The sequence below is a fragment of the Castor canadensis genome, chromosome 13 (genome assembly GCF_047511655.1).
Source record: "Castor canadensis chromosome 13, mCasCan1.hap1v2, whole genome shotgun sequence".
NCBI lineage: Eukaryota > Metazoa > Chordata > Mammalia > Rodentia > Castoridae > Castor > Castor canadensis.
Genome location: NC_133398.1, coordinates 124,540,353 through 124,566,204, shown reverse-complemented (window position 1 = coordinate 124,566,204; position 25,852 = coordinate 124,540,353). Strand labels below are relative to the sequence as shown.

The 25,852-nt window shown below is 41.6% G+C and overlaps 1 protein-coding gene across 6 annotated transcripts in view; it reads left to right on the top strand.

The window, feature by feature from the left end:
- Positions 1–25,852, top strand: part of Ercc6l2 (ERCC excision repair 6 like 2) — a 118,896-nt gene that overhangs the window by 39,196 nt on the left and 53,848 nt on the right. For 2 of the 6 annotated variants that reach the window (XM_074052562.1, XM_074052564.1), the window contains 9 exons: positions 4,877–4,999; positions 9,176–9,369; positions 14,618–14,779; positions 15,115–15,322; positions 18,582–18,722; positions 19,675–19,788; positions 20,695–20,814; positions 24,262–24,333; positions 24,997–25,142. In XM_074052562.1, the coding sequence (XP_073908663.1) occupies positions 4,877–4,999; positions 9,176–9,369; positions 14,618–14,779; positions 15,115–15,322; positions 18,582–18,722; positions 19,675–19,788; positions 20,695–20,814; positions 24,262–24,333; positions 24,997–25,142 (1,280 nt within the window). Of the gene's footprint in view, positions 1–4,873; positions 5,000–8,133; positions 8,404–9,175; positions 9,370–14,617; positions 14,780–15,114; positions 15,323–18,581; positions 18,723–19,674; positions 19,795–20,694; positions 20,815–24,261; positions 24,334–24,996; positions 25,147–25,852 lie in introns of those variants that run through there. The other 4 variants (XM_074052561.1, XM_074052563.1, XM_074052565.1 and 1 more) reach the window with 3 other exon arrangements.

Here is a 25,852-nt window from a genome sequence, read left to right as displayed (position 1 = left end):
TTTCCCTCTAAACATTGCTTTTCCTGTACTCCACAAATTTTGAAGTGTTTTCATTTTGATATAATTCAAATATTTTCCAGTATGCACTGTGGTTTTCCCTTTGGCCCTATGGTAGTTAACACTTACGTTTGATTTGCCAATACTTACTTTGTTCCTAGCCATCTTGCCATAATCATTTCTAGTTCTGCAGTACTTGAAGAACACACCCTGAAAGACTGCAGTGTTCTGAAAGTTTGAGAAACACTTTCTGGCCTATCTTACCGAATGTGGTAGGCACACGTAAAGAGAACGTACACTCTGCCGCGGTCAGTTAGCCACTTGAGATCACGTCAGAGTGTCTGTGTCCTCATGACATGCCAGTGACTGCTGGCAGAAAGAAGCTCAAATCGCCTGCCTCCTGCTGTTGTGCACCTGTCGATTTTATCTTCAGTGTTTTCAAGCACTGATATCAGGATCATAAAGCCCATTGCTGTTATGTGTCTTGAATTTACTGCTTATCCTGATGAAATGCCCATTTCTGGCATACTCTCCAAACTCTATCTCATATTAAAGTAGCACTCCCCTGTCTGCTTGCCGCACACAGGCCCAAAGTGACTGGACCAACCATGGACTGAAATCTCTGAAACCGTGAAATAAAATCCTTCTTCCTTTGAAGCTGTTCACCTCTGGTATTTTGTCACAAAGACAGCAAACTGACCAACACAAATTCTTTGCTTTGTTTTTCCAGTGGCTGATCAATAATAAAATATTCGTTCTCAATTTTTCACAGTGTGCTTGAAGTCAGTGTACCTCTGCACATAAAATCCACCTTCCTTGTAAAGTAGTGAGTCATCTTGTTCTCGCCTTAAGGAAAGTAAGGGCTAGGAATGCTAAGTGTAATGCCTTAAAATGACCCAGTTAGTCCTGCCCGACTCCTAAGTTTCTAAGTCAAACCAAATTCTCACTGCACAATGCACTCAAATGGTTTTTCCTAGGTATTTCTCTTACTTAGTTCTGTGTTCTGTTTGCTAAAATAGTTTAGTAAGAGTTTTGCTTATGCATGAGTAAGGTTTTCTTCTCAAGGTTATATGACGAAACAGTTTGTTTAAGGTGAGCATTATTCTTTTTCTGAAGCACTAGGTAGACTTGTTTGCAAAGCCACGTGGGCCCTAATTTTCTTCGCAAAAGGCTTGTATGTATGTATTTTGGCTTCTTTGATGGTTATATGGGCATGTACATTTTCTGTTTATGTATTTATTTTTGATGGGACTGGGGTTTGAACTCAGGGCTTCATGCTTGCGAAGCAGGTGCTCTACCACTTGAGCTGCACCTCCAGTCCTAAATTTTCTCTTTCTTCTTGTGTTGATTTTGATAAGTCTGTTTCTTTATTTCATGTAAGTTTTAAACATTATTGGCAAAGATATATGCATATTTTGTGTGTTTTTTTCTTTTGGCTTCTCTTCTTTATCAATTTTGTCAGGGATTTATTACTTCTAAAAATATTTTCCAAGAATGACTATTTGTGTTTTTCAACCTTTTATCGGATGCTTTTTTTTGTTTCGTTTCTGCCTTTTGTGTTACATTGCCTGTGTTTCAGTAAGTTTTTGAGCAATCGTGGTTGTCTGATGACTAGCTTGTCTTTTTCTCCTCGTGAGGGCCCATAAGTTCCTCAGACAGCACCCTAGCTGGAGTCTGCAAGTTGGATTTCCATTGTGAGTTCTTCCTTGAGGTGTATTCCTTATATTATAAACATTAGACTTTTTTTTGCTTACATTTTTGTTATTTCTCTTGCATTGGGATCAAAACATTCTGTATCATTTCTACCTATTAAAATGTATGAAGACTTGCTGTGTATTAGGCAGACTTTTGTCCATGTGACAAATTGAGGAGCAGTTTAAAAGAGAATAGATCTATTTTGGCACATGCTTAAGAGGTTTCAGTTGTGGCTGGCTCTGTTGCTTTAGGCCCATGGCAAGGTAGGAACGTCATGGAGGGAGGCATGGCAGAGGAGGCTGTCACCTCTTACAGCCAAGAAGCAAAGAGGAGTGACAGTGACCCCTTAAAGACACCCAGTGCTCCACTTCCTCCACCCAGGCCCTTCCTTCCCCAGTTCTCCCACCTCCCAATAGCTTTGTCAGATTTGGAACCCATCCGTGGATTAAACCCGAGGTTCGGTCAGAGTCCTCATGACATGCCAAGAGGTGTGCTTTAGTGACCTGGCCATCCCAGTCCAGTCAAGTTCACTGTCAAGATTAGCTGTCACTCCTGGAATGTCACCATTGGTAACGATTTCATGTGTGTGTGAAATCAGTTGTGTTTTGTGTTCATCAGGTCCAATTTGCTAGCCATGGTACTCAAATCTATGTCTTTGTTGTGTTGCTGAGCTATTCTAAAATGTGCTATTGTGCTTGTGAATTTGTCTCTCTTTGTTTTAGCAAATTTCTCTTTATTTGCCAGTTTTGGACTTTCTGTAACTTCCTAGTGAGTTAGCTTTTTATCAATATTAAGTTCAAGTATGTCTCTCTAATTGAGTGCTTCCTGCTTCACAGCCTTGTTTATATGATATTAATGTAGCTGTATCAGCGTTTTTCTTTTGCTCTGCGTGCCTGGCTTATATGTTGCCATTTTTATACCATGACTTTCTCAATGTGTTGTTTTGGATGTCTCCTTGTAAGTGGCATGTGTATTTATGTGTCTGACAGTCTTTTCTTTTGAGCGCTTAGTCCATTCACTTAATACGCTTTCTGATTTATTTGGATTTAAACATAAATCCAAAATATTTTTGTTGTTTTTATTTAATTGTATTTATTTAATTTTTATTTTATTTAAATTTTTGTTGTATTTTATTTAAACATAAATCCAAAATATTTTTGTTGATATTGTTGTTTCTTCTTTACTTGCTCTGTGTCATTGATTTTCTTCCTCTTTACCTTCTTTTGGATGGATTGTTTTGTATTACACTATTACCCCCTTACTTGTCTCCTACTGGTTAGCCCAGAGTTTGCAGAAGGCATCTTGTATTTTTTCGGTACTTGGGATAAACTTAGGGCCTTACTCTTGTCAGGCAGGCACTCTACCTCTTGTCCACACTGCTGGTCCTTTTGCTTTTGGATTGTTTTTCAGATAGGCCTGTACTTTTGCCGGGGCGGGGGAGGGGGGAGACCACAACCCTCCTACCTCTGCCTTCCAGGTAGCTAGAACCACAGGGGTGCACCTCTGCCCTGCTTGTTCTTAAGGTGCGGTCTGACTATTCTCTTTTCTGGCTGGACTCAAACCACGATCCTCCTGTCTCTGCCTCCCAAGCAGCTGGGATTACAGGTGTGCACCACCATGTCCGATTCTTCAGCAGACATCTCTGACTTACCAAATCTAATATGAATAAGTACTTTTCTTTCCTCTTGGAGTCTTATAACTTACTTGTGCTCCCTGTAACTCAGATACAATAGTTGTTGTAGCTTTTAATTCTTCTGTTAATGTCTGTAAATGTCTCAGGCAGACATTTTATTATGGTTTCATAATGTCCGTATGCATTTCTGTGTCCTGTGTGTGTCATGTTTGTTGCTCTTGACTTTTGCCTGGTCACTGGTCTTCTATCTAGTACCGTTTCCTCGTGTCTGGAAACATCCCAGTTACTGTCTTTACTGTGGCTCTTCTGATAGTGGATTGGCTTAGATCTTTGGCCATCTGAGAATCATCACTGAACATTCTTGGATGTTGTCACTGAGTATAAAATCCAGGTTGCTCTTGCTTTGTTTAGCATTTTGAAAACATTCTATTATACATTGTCTTTAATTGTTTTGCATGTTTTTGTCCAGCTGTTGCATTGTTTTTCCTCTGGCCACTTATAACATTATTTTAAAATGTGTCACTTTTAGTCTATGAAGCATCTTGTGGATTTTTGCTAGCTGTTGATTTGGGGTTGTTCCTTGGGGGGTTCTTAGTAGATATTGAATCTATGGACTGATTTTTTTTTTTTAAATCAGTTCTTTGAAAATTGTCACCTTTTATTTTTTTCAACTTCTCATTACCATTCTTTTCCTTCTATTATTTGAAATTCTGATGTTAAAATTACTTTTTTCTACAGTTTTTCTAATTCTCTCATGATTTTATCTGTAGGTTTTAATATTTCTATAATTTACTTTAAAGTAATGCTCAGTTCCCCCCATATGCATACCCCATACACATTCCCCCCAGTCTTTGAAATACCCCTATCAATATCACTTTTGCCATTTTACAGTGCCATTCAGGGAGGTGAACTGCCTTGTCCAAGTTCACACAGCTGCCAAATATCCAGAGCTAAAATCTGAACCCCCTCTAACAGCTTCCACATTTCCTACTGCTATTACGTGAGACTACGAGTCCATTTTTCTTTCTGTCTTTCTCACTGGAATTTGGAAATAGCTGTTGTTCTAGGTGGTGTGTATATTTGTGAATTTTATCAGCCTACCTTAAAGTGACATTCTGTCATTCCACCTGTTTTGTTTTGTTTTTACATAAAGAGAACCAAGTATTGCTCCTTTTAAGAATTTACTTTCTATAGGGAAGAAGAATGTGTACGGTTTTTTCTAATAGAGGATACGGGGAGATCGTTTCCACAGGTAGGAAAAATAATAAGGTACTGTCCCAGCTGAAGAGTTCAAATTCATCCAGTCAATGCAACTTACTACCATGGAAAAGATTGTAACAGGAAGATTTTGGTGTTTTTCACTGTGTTCATAGGTAACACATCATTACACATTTGTTAATGAGCACAAAGAAAATCAATGCTGATTCCCACCTCCACCCCAGCAAATCTGTTTGTACAACTTTGCCACTGTTTGGATAGTCATGTAAGCAGTAAAATTTTGTATATCATGATTTATTTTACATGGTGACTGAAAAAGGCTTTTTTTCCCAGGTCATTTCATTTCTGGCTGCAGTTTTACATAAAAAGGGAACTCGTGAAGATATGGAAAATAACATGCCAGAGTTTTTACTAAGAAGTATGAGAAAGGAGCTCCCTTCTTCTGTAGCAAAAAAGGTAACGTATGCAGAGATGGTCAGCACGTGAAGCCTCGTGGCAGGGCAGATAGGTGCATTTAAGCACCCAGTGTAAGGTCTACAGGGGAAGAAAGGGAGCACATCAGCTCATCTGCTGGTTACATTTGGTTCTCTCTCAGAAGGACAGATGGAGTTTTAGCTTCTTTTAGGGTTTCAATTTATTGTTTTGTTTACTTTGATTAATTTGCTAAATTTCCATGGAGGTGTGTATAAAGTTAATTGAAGTGTTCAATTATGTTGTTTTTAATGTATGTGAAAATGAAAAGGGAACAGTTACAGATGTGGTAACAAAGGTGTGCTATTGATTTTAAAGTTGCTCACAAGACTAATTAACATCTCAGAAATATGCACTATTCTGCCTCTGCAGGGAAGTTGCCATTAGAAAGACAGGTTTGTGTCTGGCTCTGCTATGCCTTGTGACCAAGAGTGCTGTTCTTGTTATGCTTTGCCTGTCACCTTCATGAATGTGTCTTTATAAAGTCTAGATTCTTACAAAAGTAAGCACTTGCTAATGAAACAGCGCAATGAAGAAGTGTATTCTACATATGTGTCTTTATATTGTCCTCAGTATCCAGGAAACAGATAGGGAGAAGGATTAAGTGATCTTATGAAAAACACAATTTTACAAATGCAATTAACTACTACCTTGAAGTTTTCTTCTGTACAGTTTTGCACACAGCATTGCTGAAAAGTTCAAGTTTGGCCTTGTCTATCAGAAGGGCCCTTTCTGTGCAAAATACTGAGAAGTATTGACTTGAAGTGTAGTCATTGTTACTGCTTTAATTAATTAATTAGTACTGGGGATTGAAGTCAGAGTTTTCAGGGCTCATGTTAGCCATGTTTCCAGCCCTTTTAAAAAATTCTGTTTTTGTGATAGGGTCTCACTAACTCTAGTAGCAGTCCTGAGCCATGGGCTTCCTACCTCCACCTCCCGAGTAGCTGGGATTGCAGATGTGTGCCATGTTGCTCAGTTGTCTCTTCTTATCTTTGGTATCATTAGTGCGTCCTGAGCATCATTTAGTGATCCTAATGTGGTTGAAGCGCTGAGGAGCTCAAGCAGTCTTGGTCTTTGGTTCTGATTGTTACTGCAGGCTTGTGTGTCTCTTACCTGCCACTTGAGACATTTAGCAGGTGGGGGGGACAGAGAAAAAAGAGGAAAAGTCACACTTGAAAATTTAAGTATGATTAAAGATGTTTAAATATTTACAAAGAACAAAGATTGGAGAAAAGGAAATAAAGAAAGATACTCGTTTGTTGGTTTGGTGAAATATCCTAATAGCTTCCTCAGTGGTCAGGAATGCCTCTCCTCCCTATGTTCCTGCCTGCGTCTTTTATCTCTCTTCCCATCAGTGTGTGTGTGTGTGTGTGTGTGTGTGTGTGTACACACTTTTCGTTCCTTGCTATCAGATGCATTGCTATTATTCTCTTATTCAGTTGGATTTTAATTCATTTTAGTGTTTCTTATATTCTAATAAATTCCATTCCAGCTATAAATGTTCCTTTGACTACTACTTTGGCTGCATTCCACAGCCTTGATAACCAGTCTTTTCATTGTTCTTTCTAAGTTAGCTGTGACTCCAATTTTGTTCGCTTTTACCCAAGTGCTATTTAAAAAGAGAAGTTTTAAACTTTGTGGACGAACATGGTTTTGCAGTGCAGAGCAATGGGAGGCTTAGCCTTTGTTGTGAGTTCTAGTTTTCTTTCAGCAGATAAAGTAGCCTTGATGTTTTCTTTTTGCTTAATTCTGTGCTGAACTGTTTTTAATGTTTGAGGTTGCGTATTGTATGGGCACTGCACTTGTAGAGGAGCTACTCCTGGGCTTGTGGGAAACTGCTAAGAGTCCCAGCATGTTCATCTTATCACATACGGAATTCAAAGGAGACACTGTAGTTGGACTTAGTACTTGGAGCCCTGATTTGTTTTCTTGAGGCTAGAAGAAAACAGAATCACAGGCTAAACTCCAAAGAGCAGACGTATGTGAACTGAGCCCAGCATGAGAAGGTGCTCACGTATGCTTTGTGATGGGGTGAAGATAATTGTCTTTTTCTTTTCTCCCTTTACAAAATGCTTACAATTTTCACTTCTTAGAGGTTATAAGTGGCCCAGATGAAATGTTTCACAGAAGAGAAGCCTTATTTTTTTATTTAACTGAGAATTTTCTGGCTGCTTGGTTGGTTCATCTCTACCAAGTAGGGCAAATATGAAACTTTAGAAAAGAAACTTACTGATAACCCTGTTAAATATAACAAATTAGGAATATTATCATACTGAGAAATAAGCCATTCAAATTAAAAGCGTTGATTGGGGCAGTGAAGTACAGCAGAACCCAAAGCACAGATATGAAAAGCACACGGATATGTTAAGTAATCTTCACAACTGTTTTGGTTGGGAGCTCTATGAGTCCGCTTTCTGTCACAATGACAAAATGCCCAGGACAAACAACTTATAAGGAGGAAAGGTTTATTTTGGCTCACCAGTTTGAAAGTTTCAGTTCATGGTCGCTTGCTTTGGGGTCTGTGGCAGGTATACCTTATGCTGGGGTTTCACAGCACAGGAAGCTGCTTGCTTCACGAGGGCTGGAGAGCAAAGCATAGAGACTGGAAGAAGCCAGGAGCTCAGTGCTCTCTCCAAGGGCGTGCCCCCACAACCTAACCTTATCCTTCTGGGACTCATCTCTTAAAGGTCCTGCTGCCTCTCTGGGGACCAAGCCTTTAACACATGGGGCCCAAACTATAGCAGAGGCTATAGGTCAGGAGTCCTGTTTGCATGAGTTCAAGAGATGACAGGAGGACAGTTGAGATAGTGAGTGTTGGTTGCTCTTTAGGATCATTGCTGTAAAGAGAATAGAGTGATGCAGTAATGGCTAGCGAGATGCAGGGTTGAAGAAGAGGGGTTTGTTGTTTGGTTTGTGTATGGTTTTGTGTTTTAACCCTGGGAACTATGTTTGCTCATGGGTGGGTGTGGACTATCACAAATGGAACAGTGATGGTGCAGGGAAGCAGGGCAATTTTGCAGCACCGGGGCCAGGCTGGGAAGGAGGGATGGATGGGAGCCACTGTGTGAGTTCAAAGGTTGTCCTCAGAGAAGAATGTGAGCACTTTTCGATGGTCACAGGTGGGAAGACTGAGTCTACGGAAATCGACACACAAAAGGTTTTTGATAGGACAGAAGGAGAGGCGGAGGCTGTGTTCCACGTCTTCAGTTGAGAGTATGTGAGAGAGCTGGACTGGGGAATGGAAAAGAAGTCCACACACTGAGAAAATCCCGCCCGCTCTGAGTGTTGGTAGTGCCCATGGGCTCTGGGAGTTACCGTCCTCCCGTGTCTCTGTGGGAGAGTTACTTCTGTCACATCTCCTGGTGCTTTTGGGAATGGATTACAAGGAGGTATTGATTTTTGTTTTGTCCTTGTAGAAAGCCAGTTGAAACTATTCCAGGAATGGGGATGGGGAGAACGATGGAGGGGGGGATTTCAGTCATGATATATTGTAATAACTTTTGTCAATGTCACAGTGTATCCCCAGGACAATTTTTTTTTAAAAAAAGAAAGCCAATTTAAGTAAAAAGTACCTTTTGAGTGTCTTCCATGCTGACCATAGTGTCAAATTCCTGAATAGCACTTGTTGGCACTGTGGATTTCACACGGGCTTTTTTTATTATTATTATTGTTTTATTATTCATATGTGCATACAAGGCTTGGATCATTTCTCCCCCCTGCCCCCACCCCCTCCCTTATCACCCACTCAGCCCCCTCCCTCTCCCCCCCTCAATACCCTGCAGAAACTATTTTGCCTTATCTCTAATTTTGTTGAAGAGAGAGTATAAGCCATAATAGGAAGGAACAAGGGTTTTTGCTGGTTGAGATAAGGATAGCTATACAGGGAGTTGACTCATTGATTTCCTGTGCGTGTGTGTGACCTTCTAGGTTAATTCTTTTTGATCTAATCTTTTCTCTAGTTCCTGGTCCCCTTTTCCTATTGGCCTCATTTGCTTTTAAGATATCAGCTTTAGTTTCTCTGCGTTAAAGGCAAAAAATGCTAGCTAGTTTTTTAGGTGTCTTACCTATCCTCACCCCTCCCTTGTGTGCTCTCGCTTTTATCATGTACCCAAAGTCCAATCCCATTGTTGTCACACGGGCTTTTATCTTTCCTTCTTTTAGATGTTCTTGATAGTCGCTCCACTTTCTGTCCTCTACAACTGGAAAGATGAATTGGATACGTGGGGGTACTTCAGAGTCACTGTGCTACATGGCAGCAAGAAAGACAGTGCGCTGACCCGCGTGAAGCAGAGCAAGTGTGAGATTGCTCTAACGACATATGAGACGCTGCGCCTGTGTCTGGATGAGCTGAACAGGTAGCAAGATTTGGGGGGTGCCGCCACCCACGTTCTGCCCACGTCGCTTGTGTTTACCCTTTACATTCTGATTTTTGAAAAGCTGTGAAGTTTCTTAAGCTTGGTGGAATTTCCTTTCAGATTTATTGAAATATATACTTTGTAATAACTTATTCTCTGAGAAGGAAAAGCCTTCATGAGGTTTCCCAGTTTCTCATCCTGTTCCTTAAATTCAGCATGGGCACGTCTTCAAACAACACCTGTTAAAGGGTGCTGAGACTTCTAAGCACCACATGTGCATGGTGCCTGTGGGCTAGGGCGGTGACTCTTTGTGAGTAATTTGGCTTTATTATTTTATTTTATTTTTGAATTATCATACATTAACAGCACAAGGGGATTCCATACATACCATGTACCTTGAATAAGTCCTCCCCCTCCTTACTTACTAACTTTTATTTATTTATTTTGGTAGTACTGGGGTTTGAACTTAGTGTTCAACTTAGCAGTTGCTTGGTAGGTGGATTTTGCATGAATAGTTTTTATTATGGCAGTCTTTTGTGAACATACACTGGTGAAATATGCACTCGTGCACACACACACATGCAAACACACGAAAGGCACTGTGGTCTGGAGTGTAAGTGGGATGTGGCCAGGAAGCAGCATGGTGAGGAAAGGGACACCTCATGCAGGGTACTGAGAGCCACGGAGAGGATTTGGCCTGTGTCCTAGAACAGTTGAGTGCCCTTGAAGTGTTTTTAGCTAATTATAGACTGAAAAAGTGGTAAGATTTGCATTTTATAAGTGCCCTGACTGCTCTGTATGCAGATAGAGGAAAGCCAACTTGGGAGAAAGAGCAACAAAGATGTTTGTTGTGGTGCTTCCTCCCCCCCACAACCCCAGAACCTCAGAACATCATTGTATTTAAAGATGGGACTTGGGAGAGGTGATTAAATTCAAATCAGACCGTGTGGATGGGCTCTAACCCAGCATCACTGGTACCCTCCAAAACAAACACCAAGAAAGAGCATGCACGGACAGAGAAAAGGAGACGTGGAGATAGCCAGAGGGCAGCCAGCCACCTGCAAGCCGGGGAGCAGAGGCTCCTGCTTGCACCTTCACCCGGAGCTCCAGTGTCCAGCACTGCGGGGAGACATGTCCCTGGTCTCGGCGATGCAGTGGCGGCCGTGGTTCCCTTTAGCAAACGGGTGCAAGGCCCCCACCGTGGTGGCGATGGAGCATGGTGGTCAGGTCTGCATCTCCATGCTTGTGTCAGCACAACCTTGGCCACCGTTGACTTTGACCCGCTGCCAGCTCAGATTTCTCCCTGTAAGCATAGCGTTCATGCAGGTATGGCAAGAGAAAGCTAGCTAACAAGTGTTTCAGATGTTAAAATACTACAGTGATAGTCACAGTCAGTTTGAATTACTACCTGTGAAGTAGGTAATAGCAGAAAACCCGGTTATTTTTAAAAGTGATGCTTTCAGATCAGCATGGGATTAAACACAAAGAACAATAATCATAGTTGTGTCACAGATTTTATCAGCAGAAAATACAATACATCTAAGAGTTATAGCAGCTGGACATGCTGTGCATGCCTGTAATCCAAGGTACTCGGGAGGTAAGGTAGGAGGATTGCAAGTTCAAGGTCAGCCTGGGCAGCACACAGAGACCCTGGCTCAAAAATAGAAAGTATAAAGGTCATTACTTAGCTATGTGGCTGAGGGCAAAATAGCTCCTCTAGAAAATGACAGGAAGAATTGGGTCCATCTCTGCCACAGCTAGCCATTCAAGCCCAGCTGGAGGATTTTGCTAGAATCAACTTCAGTGAGCTTTAACTCTTACAGAACAATTGTTAGTGATTTTAAGTATATTTGACGCTCCACATGTACACGTTCCACATCCAGAGATTCAACCAACTCGGATCAAAAACATTTGCTAAAATGCATGTGTCTACACTGAACTTGCACAAACATTGTTTCCTTGTCATTAGTCTTTTCTTGAGTGTCACTGTGGGCATGCTTATTTGACATTTGTATGTCTTCCAATAGACAACATTTGGTGAGATGTCTGTTAAATCTTTTGCCGATCTTTTAACTGGGTTGTTTTATGTTGAGTTGCAGTAGTTCTTTACGTATACCATATACAAGTCCTTCACATGTCTGTCACTTGCAAATGTCTTCTGCCAGTCTATAGCATGTCTTTTCATTACCTTACCTTGGTTTTGTTTTTTGGTTTTTTTTAAGGGGGTACTGGGGTTTGAACTCAGGGTCTCACACATGCTAGGCAGCTAGGCAGGCACTTTACCTCTTGAGTCACTCCTCCAGCGTTCTTTTGTGTTGAGTTTTTTTGAGATAGGGTCTTGTGAACTATTTGCCTGGGCTGGCTTTAAACCTTGATCTTCTTGATCTCTGACTCCCATGAGACTAAGATTACAGGCGTGAGCACCAGCACCTGCCTCTTTTCATTTTCTTAATGGTGTCTTTGGACGAGCAAAAGTTTTTAACTGTGACAAAGTCCAATTTACCAAAAATTTAACTTGACTGTGTTTTGGCGTCTTGTCTAAGAAGTCTGTGCCTAGCCCAGAATCTTAAAGACTGTTTCTAGGTTTTTATAAGTTTTATAATTTTACCTCATGTTTAAGTATTGGGATTTGAACTCAGGCTTTGCACTTGCTGGGCAGGAGCTCTACCACTTGAGCCGGTTCTCCAGCACTTTTTGCTTTAGGTTATTACTATTATTACCATCATTATTATTAGATAGGCTCTTGCTACCTATGGCTCCCATGTAGCTAGGATTATAGGTGTGCAATATGCCCAGCTTTTCTTTTATTGTTTGAGGTGGGGGTCTCACAAACTTTTCGTCTGGTCTGGTTTGAACTGGAGATCCTGTCCGTCTCCACTTCTCCAGTAACAAGTATACAGGTATGAGCCACCGCTCCCAGTTCATAGTCATTCGTCTTTTTTTTTTTTTCCAGGTTTTTAAAATAATCTTTATTTTTTTAAGTTAGCATGTGCATTACAGGAAATAAACACATGAAGCAAAGAATAAAATCTCCCATAATCACAAGCAGTGCAGTTGGAATGTTCTAAATCCTATGTGTACATACAATGATCCATTTTAGGTTAACTGAGATCATATGGTCTGTGGCGTGCTTTTTCAAACACATTGAATACTCACCAACTCAAAAATCCCAAAGCCACATGAATATTTTGATAACCAAGAATGCATTACACCAACTCAATCTGCTAGGAAAAAATTGCAATCCTGCCTTCCTTGGGGACAAAAATTTCACTGAAGGCAGAAATGGCAACAGGCCTCTCTAGACAGAAGCACTGGCAGGGTTACAATACAGCATTCCCTCTATGCTCCATTCACCATGAGATGTAAAGCAGCAGAGCTCACGAAGCGTGGTTCATAAGACAGCTCATTGTCCTGTCTATACTCTTCAAATATGAGCAGGCAGGTATGCTCCCACTGAATTAACGCATCTCTGTTGTGTCAGCGGCTCTCATAAAACCGGAGATCTCAGCCACCTGCACAGAACTCTCCCATAGGCTTCCTTCAGCCGCTGTGCACCAGCCTAATGAACAAGTGCTGCTCACATTGCCCGGAGGTAGTGACAATTCTGTGCCTAACATGCATCTTTTCTGCTGCTTGAGCCTGTTTACAAGTTGGCTCTTCCACTGGCTCCCCCTTTCACCATACACTGCCTGCTCAGGCCATCTATAAAACTTAGATGCTGTGTAACAATGAACTAGGTGCACGGTAAACACAAGTGCTTTCCCAGAAATGCTCATGTGGCTTTGATTATAATGAAGATCCACCTTCTAGATGTGCACACTCCAGCAAGAGCCCTCCTCATCCTCCAGTGACCAACTCAGGACAACACGGCTCCCAGAGGCCGATTCATAAGCCGCTCTTCCTAAAACTTAGCAAAAGCACATCTGTGTAGGAGTTATCCCCACTTCTAACATACATTGGCATTAGGACTTATCCTTCAGTACCCATCAGTACTAACTGAAATGCATCTAGAACAATGGCTAGACACCGGAACCAACCTCACAGGCAAAGAGCATAGTCTCTGCATATTTCCTTCCCCACCCAACCCCTACCACCTCCCAGTGAGCAGTCACATACTCCCCAAGACATAGTCTAACAATTCCATTCCCAAAATGCAACCATTCCTATGAAGTCACAGAGCTAGCCCTCTATTTTAACGTGATGCAATTCTAAACATTTAGAAAGACTAGATGTTCCCCCAGAGGACTCAAGTTCCCTACTGCACACACAGTAGCACTGAATAAACTGCACACACCTAACAAAGGCTGTCCTTTGAAAGGGGAAGTCTAGCCCAAACCCTTCCCATCTCTGTTGACTCCGTGGTCAGCTTTATGTATCTGTAATGTTTCCAGGGGATTTAATAATTCCCATAGTCATTATTCTTGATGCCTGGCTATCTACTTAGGCCGGCTCCTGTGTCCTTTGGACATGTCTGCCTTTGTGAGTACATCTGTGCTTTCTCCTCTTTGGTGTTTCCCCTGCCTACTGCCAGACACCACCTATTTCTCTACTGTTCCAGAGAACACTGGTTCCTGTTAGTAGACTGCCCATTGGGTGCCACTGGGGACTGTTTACTATCAGTAAACAGAGTGCTGCATTACGACTTTCAAAAGACCATGAGTCTATATTGATTTGTTTTCATTTACATTTAACATTACAAATTTCGCTTCTTTTATACTTCTCTCTCTCTGGTTTGTTACTTTTAAAAATTCCTTTATTGTCACTTAGTGATGTTTAAATGAGAGTTTCATTCCCACATTATTAAGCATAATGTCTATACCCTTATGGGTTTTTTTTTTCTTTTTGTGGTACTGGGGTTTTGAACTCAGGACCTCATGCTTGCTAGATAGAAGTTCTACCACTGTGCTACACCCGCAGCCCTTTTTATTTTAGTTATTTTTTTGGATAAGGTCTTGGGTTTTTGCCTTGATGGTCTTGAACTCCAATCCTCCTACCCATGGTTTCCTGCATAGCTGGGATCACCATGCCTTCTGTTCCCTTTGGTGCTGTCCATAAGCATTTTATTTTGCTGGGCTGTAAACCTGTGACCACTTAACTAGCTGGGTTCCTACTTAGTTAGGAACCTGGAATCATCAAAGAATAAAAAGGAAAAACCCTTCAAAACTTTGCAGAGAAAACTGCTCTCAAACTTCTTTAAAGTAAGGGGAGGAGTTTCTCAGCCCCTTCCCCTTGTTTCCTCACTTTCTAGTTTGGAGTGGGCAGCTGTCATTGTGGACGAAGCCCATAGAATCAAGAATCCAAAGGCCAGAGTGACAGAAGTTATGAAAGCTCTACGGTGCACCGTCCGCATCGGCCTCACTGGAACCATCCTGCAGAACAACATGAAGGAGCTGTGGTGTGTTATGGACTGGTGGGTGAACATGTTGTGTTTTTATTATTAGCTTAATGCTGCCTTGATTTGTGATTGTTAGTTTCTGAGAAAACAAGAACAAAAGGCAGTCGGGCACCTGTGAAGCACTACTTGATCCCTAAGGCTACACAGAGTAGAGAGCCCATGACAGCCTGTCTTTGTGTATGGCTCTTGGTCCTCTGTACCAGTGCACTCTAGCTCACCAGGTCCATCCTCATCACCTTTAGTGACAAGGCAGAGGTCTTGTTTTCTTGCTGTCATCAAAAAAGCAAATGGCTGCATATATGCCTTAGCTAACTTGAAGCCATGATGTTTTTCTTATCTCCTTTGTGAAGGGCTGTGCCAGGGCTTTTTGGAAGCAGGGTCCACTTCCAGAAGCAGTTTTCTGACCCGGTAGAACATGGCCAGAGACACACAGCAACAAAAAGAGAATTGGCGACAGGCCGGAAGGCCATGTGCAGGCTTGCCGAGAAGATGTCGGGCTGGTTTCTCAGGAGGACCAAAGCTCTCATCCAGGATCAGTTGCCCAGGAAGGAGGACCGGGTGAGAACAACAACATTTTGTCCATCATTAACTTCATGTCATACTTCAGTTTCAATGAAAATTCCCCTTTTCAAGTCTAGCTCCCGTGGTCTTTTATGAATATACTTCTGTGACTTTTACTTTGTGCAGCAAAAGTGTTCGATGCAGAATTTCAGAAAACATTGATTGAGCCTAGGTTTAATTGTGCTAGCAGGTGTGGTGTCAGTATGTTAGGCAGCTTTCGGTTGGTGTGACAGGTACTTCAGGTAAATCAACTTAAAAAAAGAAAGTTTGTTTTGGTTCTCAGTTCCAGAGGTTTTGATCCATGGTGCTTGGCCCCGCTGCTTTGGAGCTGTGGCAAGGCAGAACGTCATGGCAGGGAGTGACTGCTGGGACATTCACCTTACCTTAGTGCCAGGAGCAAGAACAGGCGCAGGAAGTGATCAGGGTCCTCATATTCCCTTCCAGGGCTTGCTCCAGGGACCTCACGCCCTCCATGGGGCCAGCTCCTGAAGGCTCCACCATCTCCCGACAGAGCCTGTCACTTACGGGCCTTCTGGGACATGAATCCAAACCATAACGCTATGAAACTCATTCTTAACCAAGCTTTGGACCCAGCTCTTCCTAAAGGAAGTAGCACAGCTTTTCTCGCTAACGAGTTTCCTTGCGTAGGTGGTGCTTCCTCCACTTGTACTGTCTGCCATCTACACCAGCACATGCCATGTCCCTGCATTCCAGTCACTGGACCAAAGTGACTAACAGGCTTTTTCCTAGATTCGTTTCATGTAGAATCTATTTAAACTTTACAACTAACCTAATCTTTTTTTGAATTTGTAGGAAAATGGCATTAATAATTGTGTGAGAAAATTCAAGTTGACTTTAAGAGTATTTAAAAAAATTACAGTTTCTTTTTTGGGTTTTTTTTTTTTTTTGTGGGACTAGGTTATGAACTCAGGACTTTGCACTTGCAAAGCAGGTATTCTACTGCTTGACCCACACCACTAGTCCATTTTGCTCTGCTTATTTTGGGAATGGGGTCTCACAAACTATTTGCCTGGCTTGGCCTGAAATCACCATCCTCCCAATCTCAGACTCCCAAGTAGCTGGGATTGCAGGCATGAGCCACCAGTGCCCAGCTTCTGTTTTATAGTTTTAAATCTTGGGCTCTTCGAGCCTAGGGAGTGTAATACAGATTCCATAACTTGCTGTGACCTAAATCTAATTCATGTTGTCTCAAATAAAGGTAATCATATCTTGCGCTACGTCGGTTACTTTTCTCATCACTGTGACAAAGTCCCCGAGAGAAGAACTGCAAGAGGAAAGGTCTAATTGGGCTTACCGTCTCAGAAGGTTCAGTCAATGGTCACTTGGCTCTGGGTCTGCCGTGAGGCAGAACATCATGTGTGGCAGAGAAACTTCTCATCTGTGGACGGGAAGCAAAGGGAGGGAGACAGGAAGGGGCGAGGGACCCACCACCTACCTCCTCCAGCGAGGCCCTGCCTCCCGAAGTTTCCAGAACCTTCCTAAGTAGCATCACCAGCTTGGGACCTAGGCTTAAACCCTCAACAAATGCTCTCCAGTTCTAGGATGTTCTGTTGGTTGTTGCTGTCTAAAGATGGATCTGATATGAAGTTGGGGAGATTGGCACAACATATTATTCTTGATATTTATCTACAGCAAATGTTACTGTACTAAGATACTTCATGAACCCCTGCTTTTTAAAGAGGTTTCTGCAATTGTAGACACAGACACTGTGTAGGTATCTTTTCAGAAGGAACAACAAAAGCATAAAGATGTGAAGAGAGAGCTGTGCTTTGAGAGTTAAGCTCGGGCTCTGTGGGCCCTCCCTCTTAAAAATTTATGACCTGGAGCCGTTTGCTGAGGGGCTCAAACCTGGATTTCTTCCCTCCTGAAATGGAGGTGATGCTAAGCCTGCCTCACGTGGCTGCTGTGAATGCATGTCACTGTTTGATAATAACGGTGTAAAATCCCTCCATACTTGTAGTCACTGACTACCATCTTCTGTGTTCTTGTTCTTATATGCACTTTCATATCCAAGATCAGGAGCCAAGAGGCACTTGGCGTCTTACTGACAGATTGTTTCTGTAGACATCCCTGTGTGTGCTAAAGGCACATCTCTTTGCAATCGTGTTCTGTTGTGGTAATATGCACATATATGCATTTGTTAATAGAAGGCTTTTCCTTCTCGTTAATATTCCTCAAACTCCTTTGTGAGTACACTTAGTCTTATGACTCCAGTTACAGCTATGTCTAGAAGAATTTTACTAATTCCCATTGCTATCAGAAATACAAGGTAAGTTATATCCCTCATAACTTGTAGCATTGTTTTATCATGTTCTTTTCTTGAATTTTGGCACAGGATAGCAACTCATGTTGCTTTTATGTATGTTTACTTAATTCTTATCTCTGCGAATCTTGGGAATTTGTAGAAATAACTATAATAAATAGCTGTGTTCAGTAACATGAAGTTTTCAATGTTTTCCAAGTATTTCATGAAGCATTTATTTTTCGTGCTGTTGTTCTGGTATCTTCTTTTCCTAATCAAGTTTTTTGTTTGGCCTAAATTTTAATAGTTTACTTACATGTGGGACTGAGAACCCTGAGAAAACTCACAGTCTATTGAGAGGTACACAAGGAGTTCACGTGGCTTGTGTTAGCACATTGTATTTCCTTCAATTGTAAACAAAGACAAACTCAATGAGCGTTGTTTGAAATTATAAGGGGTATAGCTTAGAGAGGAAGAGCAGAGGCTATAAGAGAATTGGGAGGAACTGTCACACTGAAGTGACCAGAGGGAGAAGCTTGCTCATGATGACTTTTCACTGTTGCAGTCTGGTAACTCTGATGTACATTATGGTTATTCTTTGAGGGGGGTTGTTGGGTTTGAACTCAGGGCCTCACGCTTGCTAGGCAGGAGCTCCACCATGAGCCACTCCACCAGCCCTTTTTTACTCTGGTTCTTTTGGAGATGGGGTCTCACTTTTTGCCCAGGCTGACCTAGACTGGGACCCTCCTGTTTAATACTTCCCATTGTAGCTGGGATGACAGGCATGCACTTCCATGTGCAGCCTGTCTTCATTGCAGCGGAGTCTCATGAGTTTTTTTTCTGGTCTGAGTTGACCTGGAACTGGGGTCCCCGCATTCCCAACCTCCTAAGTAGCTAGGATTACAGTGTGAGCCACCCACCAGCACCTGGCATGATTTTTATTCTTACTGCTACAAAAAAGGTATTTATGTCTGTCTTGTGTTATCTTGGCAGATGGTTTATTGTGCTTTGACAGACTTCCAGAAAGCTGTCTATCAAACGGTGCTGGAGACAGAAGATGTGACTTTGATCCTCCAGTCTTCTCAGCCTTGTACCTGCAGCAGCGGCCGGAAGAGGCGAAACTGCTGTTACAAGGCAAGCCCATGTGTGCCCTCACCTCCGGGCTCTCCAGGCCACGGGGGTCTCTGCTGGGAATGGTAGCAGATCAGAAGGTAGCTCATCCTCAGGCAGTCCTTTAACCAGAAGCTACAGAAGCTATGGTAACACATACAAAGTGTAATACTCACATGCCTTTCCCAAAAAGTAACTTTAGAAACTGCTTCCCTCTCAGCTTGTATTGGGAAGTAGCCACTCCTAGTAAAACGACTTACTTACTGACTGCAGGGTTAAATACTATTACTGTGCTAGATAAAGTGTCAATTTAATAGACACTATGCATCAGTAAAATGAAACAAAATTCAGTTGTTCTTTTCTACCTTCTGTCTGTATTCCTGTTCTTTCCCACCTCTTTGTTTTACACCACAGACCCATGTCCGCACAGGGATCCTGAGTGACCACTTATCTACATTGATATTTACTTTATCTTATTTATTATTTTATTTTTGCAGTCCTGGGGTTTGAACTCAAGGCCTTGCTAGGCAGGCGCTCTACCGTGTGAGCCATGGCCCCAGATCTCATTTTGCTTTTCTTAACCTCTACCCGTTTTTGTAATGGGCCAGTTTCCTAGGAAATGTCAGAACATAAATTAGGGGTGAGGGGGTCTGTACAGTACTGTCACAGCATCATAGTTTTGTTAGCAGCCACCTCTTAATGGCAGCACCTCTCACAGTGTATCGTGAGGATAAATAAGTGCAGACTTCTCCGCTCTTTTATTAAGAACATCATTGTAGTATGACTCACTGGAATGATTCCACTTCAGTGATTCATGGACATTTTGTGTAAACAGTTGGTCATCATTTTAGGATTTATTACGCCAGGAGTAACTAGATAGTGGATGTCATTGTAAGTCATATTGCATGATGTGAACAGCTATGTAGTCATGTTAGTCCTTTTCTTGTTTCTATTTTCTATATTTTTCCAACTGCAGACCAATTCACATGGTGAAACAGTGAAAACCTTGTATCTCAGTTACCTTACAGTCCTTCAGAAGGTGGCTAACCACGTCGCCCTGCTGCAGGCTGCCAGCACCTCCAGACATCAGGCTTGTGTTGGCTTTTTACATTTCTTTGTGATGTTATGGATATAAAGTTGATATGTGGTATATAATGTCTTAGCTTAGTATCCCTTTTTTTATGAGATTTCAGAGAAGACTGATTTTCTCATTTTAAAATGTGGGGGCTTGGGAATATAGCTCAATGGAAGAACACCTGCCTGGCATGAGCAAGGCTCTGGGTTCCATTGCCAGTGCTAAAAAATCAATAATTTTTTTAAAAAGTAAAATTTAGGCACCAAGGAATATGTGCATATAAGTTTTTAATTAAGCTGAAAAATTTACACTTAAGCTCTTATAATTCTAAGAGTTTTTAGTAAATGCTTCATGCATTTATTTTCTGATATCCTTTGGTATAATTACTAAGATACTTGATAAATGATCCTGTTTATATTTCTCCTGTTTCCTGAGTAAAGTAGACCTATAGTAATCTCTATTTTAAGTAGTGAGGCTGACAAGAATCAGTAATTTCAAAGTTTAGGCTTAAGTTTAAGCATTTATTTTGGTTACTTCAATTATATCTTAGTCTAGAACACAGCATAAATAAAATATCTTGCTTTTGTGTAATTATTTTATGTTCTCTTTTTGTTCTGAGTTGACACTTTAAGTGTAACTTTGAAATCTGTTAAGAATTTCATACTACTCTTTTTTATTCTTTTGGGAGTGTTTGCCTCCTTGTTTTGGAAACCTTGAAAAAGTAATGATAAACTTTGTAACCACATCATTAACAAGTCATCAAACCTTAAGATTTTCTGCATTATTAATGTGATTTAGAGAAGGCAAAATCTTGAAAGTAATTTGTTCTTTGTAAGAGGAAATGTTCATAAGCAACTCCAAGTTCTGCAGGCTCGAATGTGTTAAGGTGAACTCTCTTGTCTTCTACCTTTTCCTCTCAAGGAAACTCTTACCAAACGGATATGTGAGCAGGTATTTTCCAGATTCCCAGGTTTTGTGCAGAAGAGCAGAGATGCAGCCTTTGAAACGCTGTCTGACCCTAAATACAGTGGGAAGATGAAGGTACGCGCTCCTCTCAGGTTGTATGTAGAAGGGATGACATGCAAAATGCTAATCCAGTGGTGTGGCCGGGGCACCAGCTAATTAGAACAGGTGCTCAGACGCCTGGAGAGACAGTGGCCATGCACACCCAGTGTTGTTCTGTCAGCATTTCCTAGTTCATTATGAGCAGTTGTGTCAAAAGTACTTTAAGCTTTCCTTACTCATGTACTGGGCCTCTACCGTCTTAAAATGTTGGCTGTTACTGCATGTATAAGAGCTGTCCTTGAAAAAGGGCAGTAAGTGCCTACGGGACTTCTGCAGGAAATGTAAGTGCTAATGGAAGAGGAAAGCAAGGGCTCGAGAAGAGGCTAGTGTCCACACTGAATTTTTCTGCCACTTATTTTGGCTGACCTAGATTGTAAGGTTGCAGGAGGACACTTGTTATACCCGGGGACACTGACCTGCAGCTCTGCTGCTCTTGATGAAGGAGGGTGTGAAAAGCAAGGCTCTGCAGCTGTGAACGTGACCCAGGCTTGGCATTGCCTGTGACAGCAGCGGGAGAAGCTGACAGCTTCCTGGCAACAAGATAACTGTCAGATCCCTTCATGCATGGGTTCATAGGGCCTCACAAAGCACACCCAGCCTTATGGCACAGTGAAGAAAAGGTGAGCCGCATATTTCTCTTGCAAAAGGAATAAAAAGAAAGTAATTCAAAGTAGTTCATTTTCGTTTTCTCTGGAAATACTTTTAGCGGTTAATTTAGGTAAGTTCATCAAGGTTTAGTTGCCTGGGACCTCTAAATCCAGTGAACTAAACAGAAGGTAGAAATACGATTAATCAAGATGATTGCATTAACATTTATAGATTTTAATAAATCAGTTTGTATTAGTGAGAATGTCGTGTGATTTATCACCACAACGAATAATTCAGATCTAATAATATTCTCCAACAGTGTAAGTTTATTTCTATCCATTTCACTTGATTGTTTAAAAATTTTAGAATGTCAGCTGCTCAATTAGTCTAGAACTGAGCACTTGTCATCCCCTTACTTAAAGCAGTAGAGTGCTTCCAGAAGTCACGGCCTCCTTTGAAAACTTCATTATCAATTGCTATTCATTTGAATCTTATTTGTGACTCTGTGAAAAAAAAAGATCATTCTTGAAGTTAAATAGTCTTATAGCTCTGCATTTTATATTTTGATAAATCCCTTAGATACATGTTTTAAAACATACTCTTAGTCAGAATCCTATGTCTAGGAATAATAGTGTCTGATTAAGATACTGATCAGATGGAATTTTTATTCTAATTTTAGAGGGGAAAAAGGCAAGCCTAAGTCATTGCTGGAGACTGGATGGTATCTTACATGTGAAGGCAGCAGATGACTTGGTTGTTTTCTGAGGTAGCAACAGTGAAACAGAAAGCCAGAGATGCATGCTTCAGGACCGTCTCCCACGGTTTGATTTGCACCATGAGCTGGTGATACCCTGACTTGGCGATGTACAGTCAGCAGTAAATGCTGGGGCTGTGTGGCCATGGGAGCTTCACTCGTGGTGGGGAGGCAAAGTGGTGCAGTCACTTTGGAAGACAGTTTTGTGTGGTGGTTTCTCACGAAGCTCTTACCCAATACTTTTTTTTGCGTGGGGAGCATTACTGAGGTTTGATCTCAGGGCCTCACGCTTGCTGGGCAGGTGCTCTACCACTTGAGCCAGATCACCAGCTCAATGTTCTTAAATATTTACTGTTTAAATTCAAATATAAAAATGATACTTTAAATACTTCTGGCATTTGACCTTGCAGTCACTTTCCTTGATATTTATTCAAATGAGTTTTAATGAGTTAAAAACTTCCACATAAGAACCTCACATTTATTCACAATTGCCAAAGCCTGGAAGCAACAAGACTGCCTCCAGTAGGTGAATGGGTAAAGAAACTGTGACGCAACCACACAACGGAATACTATGTAGCAGTAAAAACCACTGAACTACCAAACTGTGAAAAGACATGGAGAAGCCTTCAGTGCACACTGCTCCATGCAAGAAGCCACTCTGAAAAGGTTGTGTGCTGTGTGGCTCCGAGTGTAGGCCACGCTAGAAAGGAAGAGTGAAAAGATGAGTGGTTTCCAAGGGTTCTGGGGAGGGAAGGGTGAACAGGTAAAGCCCAGGGAATGCTTACAACAGTGAAACTATTTTGCATAATACTGTAATTTTTAATACACTTTATGATACATTTGTAAGCTCATAGAAGTGAACAACAGAGCTGAACCTCAGTGTAATCCATAGGCTAGTTAATAATGATGCATTGGTATTCCTAATCCATTGTTACGAATATGCCACACAAATAACCACAATGAGTTATTTCTCATAATTGTATATGAGGCCAGGAGCGAGTTGTGGGAGCTTTCTGCACTTCCTACTCAACTGTATAAACCCGAAGAAGTCTATCAATTAAGAAAAGTTAGTTCTTATGTGAAATTCAAATGCACATACTTCATAGACTGTTATGTTATTAAAGCAAAGCTAAATACTTTGCATGTTCTCCAGGTAGTAAAGTGATGTTTACCTGAGCTATGACATTTGCATGTACCAGTTGATTGGCTATTTGAGTAGATTTTCTAAACTCTTGCTTCTTTTTAAGGCATTTGGGGTAGGAGTTGAATTTAGCACAAGGTCTTCACATGCTTAACCATTAAGAGCATGTTATACTGGGTATAATTTTATTATTTAAAGGTTTAAATTACTATCCTTGAATAAATAAAATTGCTCAAGTGTTTGTTTCATAGTTGAGAAAAACTTTAGACTTAGTACAGAAGATTCTTTTTTCCCTTTGTGGGTTACTTTTCCATGTGTTCTGGAGCTGTCATTGCCAGATGGGGAATGCCTTTTTAAAATAACAGTGTTCCCGTTACACACAGCTCAGGACTATTTGCTTCCTCTCTGAAAGAACTTTGTGGGAGGCAGATTATTGGCATTTGGAGGTCAAAATCTAATCTGGAAGTCAGAACTTACTATAAATAGAGAAACAAAGGGCAGAAAATGAGAAGTGTGTATCTGATTGATTATTCAAAGAAAATAAATATCAAGACTTGTAGAATCCAGATGTAATTGAACACACTTCATTACGCCTATCTTGTGACAATTTAAATCCTTCCTAAAAGGATGCTGTCTCATAATTTCATTTCTTAGCGTGTTTGAGGCATGAAGAGAGTACAGTTTGGAAATTCAATCAATCACATAAGTACTGCTCCCAGTGTACCACGCTCCTCCCTTTTGAGACCAGATGAGGCAAGCACAGTTCGGGAGCGTCCCCTCCCCTCCTCTTGACACTGGTGATGTGAGAGCTAGCTTGGAAAAGATGGAGGGAATTGGCTTGTGTGGGAGCGACTCGTAGGACCTGCTCAGGTGGCCAGGTGTATGTGTGTGAGTGTGCTTGCCCCGGAAGTGCTCACTGATGCTCTGCGGTTCATCTCAGGTTCTTCAGCAGCTTTTAAATCACTTCAGGAAAAGCAGAGACAAGGTTCTTCTCTTCTCCTTTTCCACCAAGGTGAGTTCCATCCCAAGTGTATCCCAGTTTGGCCAGCCCCAGCTCCTGGGCAGGAAACAGGGCACACTAGCTTACAGCCACATTTTCTGCCTTATCCACACTGTCACCATCACAAATAGTGATGAGGCTTCAGACAGAGCTTAGCTCTCAATCACAGGTGGACGTGATACTGGGAGTCACTGTCAAATAGCACACTCTGTCTGAAGAGAGACTACCTTTTGATTTTCTTGTTATAAAATAAGGTATTCTTAAGACATTGGAGATAGTTCAGAATGGAGGAAATACCTCAAATGATGCGATATGTTTGCAGAAATGACTTAACCAACAGTTGTCTTTTTATTTGGTTTCTGTTTTTTAAAAAATGAAAGACATTTAAAAAAAAAACTAAGTCAAAGTTAGTTTCAGGATAATGGGAAGAAACACATGGGTCAGAAGTGAGAAAACTATTAGGTTTTTAAAATTTTTATTTTATGATTTGTGGTGCCAGAGGTGGAACCCAGGGCCTTGCTCATGCTAGCCAAGCACTCTATCACTGAGCTCACCCCCTAGCCCCCAAACATTTATTGCTCACGAAATCCTAAGAAAGAGATTGTGAGCACCAGTAATCACTGCTTATGAAGTCTGACCTGGAGAACTCATCCGTCCTCCCTGCCCTTCCTCTAGTTGCTGGACGTGCTGCAGCAGTACTGCATGGCGTCGGGGCTGGACTTCCGGAGACTGGATGGAAGCACGAAATCAGAGGAGAGGCTCAGGATCGTGAAGGAGTTCAACAGCACGCATGACGTGAACATCTGCCTCGTGTCCACCATGTGAGAACCAAGACCTGCTAGCTCCGCTTGTCTAGCTGTTCTTAACACCAGGGTGATTTTGAAACCACTGTAGCTAAATCTTCAGTGGCTAGGCCTGTGTTGCTGTGTCTACATGACTCTAGGGAGAAGCAGCACAGAGCCTTTACAGCTGCAGTGACAGTGTCTTATTTCTTCTCTCATTTCCTTTGTCATCACTGGTGATAACAGTCTTAAAAATGGATCCTGTGCAGTAGTTCTGGCTCACATCTTATGGTCGTAACAGTCTGACTTCTGATTTCTTGGATGACCAAACATCCTGCAGCAGCAATCTCCAAACTGAGCTCCCTCGGGGCATTCTGGAACTTGCCCTCCTCCCTCTGCCTTTCAACCAGGGCAGCCCTGGTTAGAGATTTTAGGAAAGTAAATTAGGTCTAACACTTATGTATGGATATTTAATTAAACCCTTCTAAAGAAAATAATTCTTTAGAGAAACATTTAAATCACTATAACCACCTAAGGTGAATCCATTTTGTGAGGGCAAGAAATCCATAATTTTTGACATCTTACAGAATAAGAATTCCATAGATTCACTTCTACTGTCTTTCAGAAATAATTTCAAGGGACTTTAAAAATAAACATAAGGGTTGAGAAGGCAGAAGCAGGAGGATTGTGAGTTCGAGGCCAACCTGGGATATATAGAGAATTCCAGGCCAGCCTGGGCAGCAGAGTGA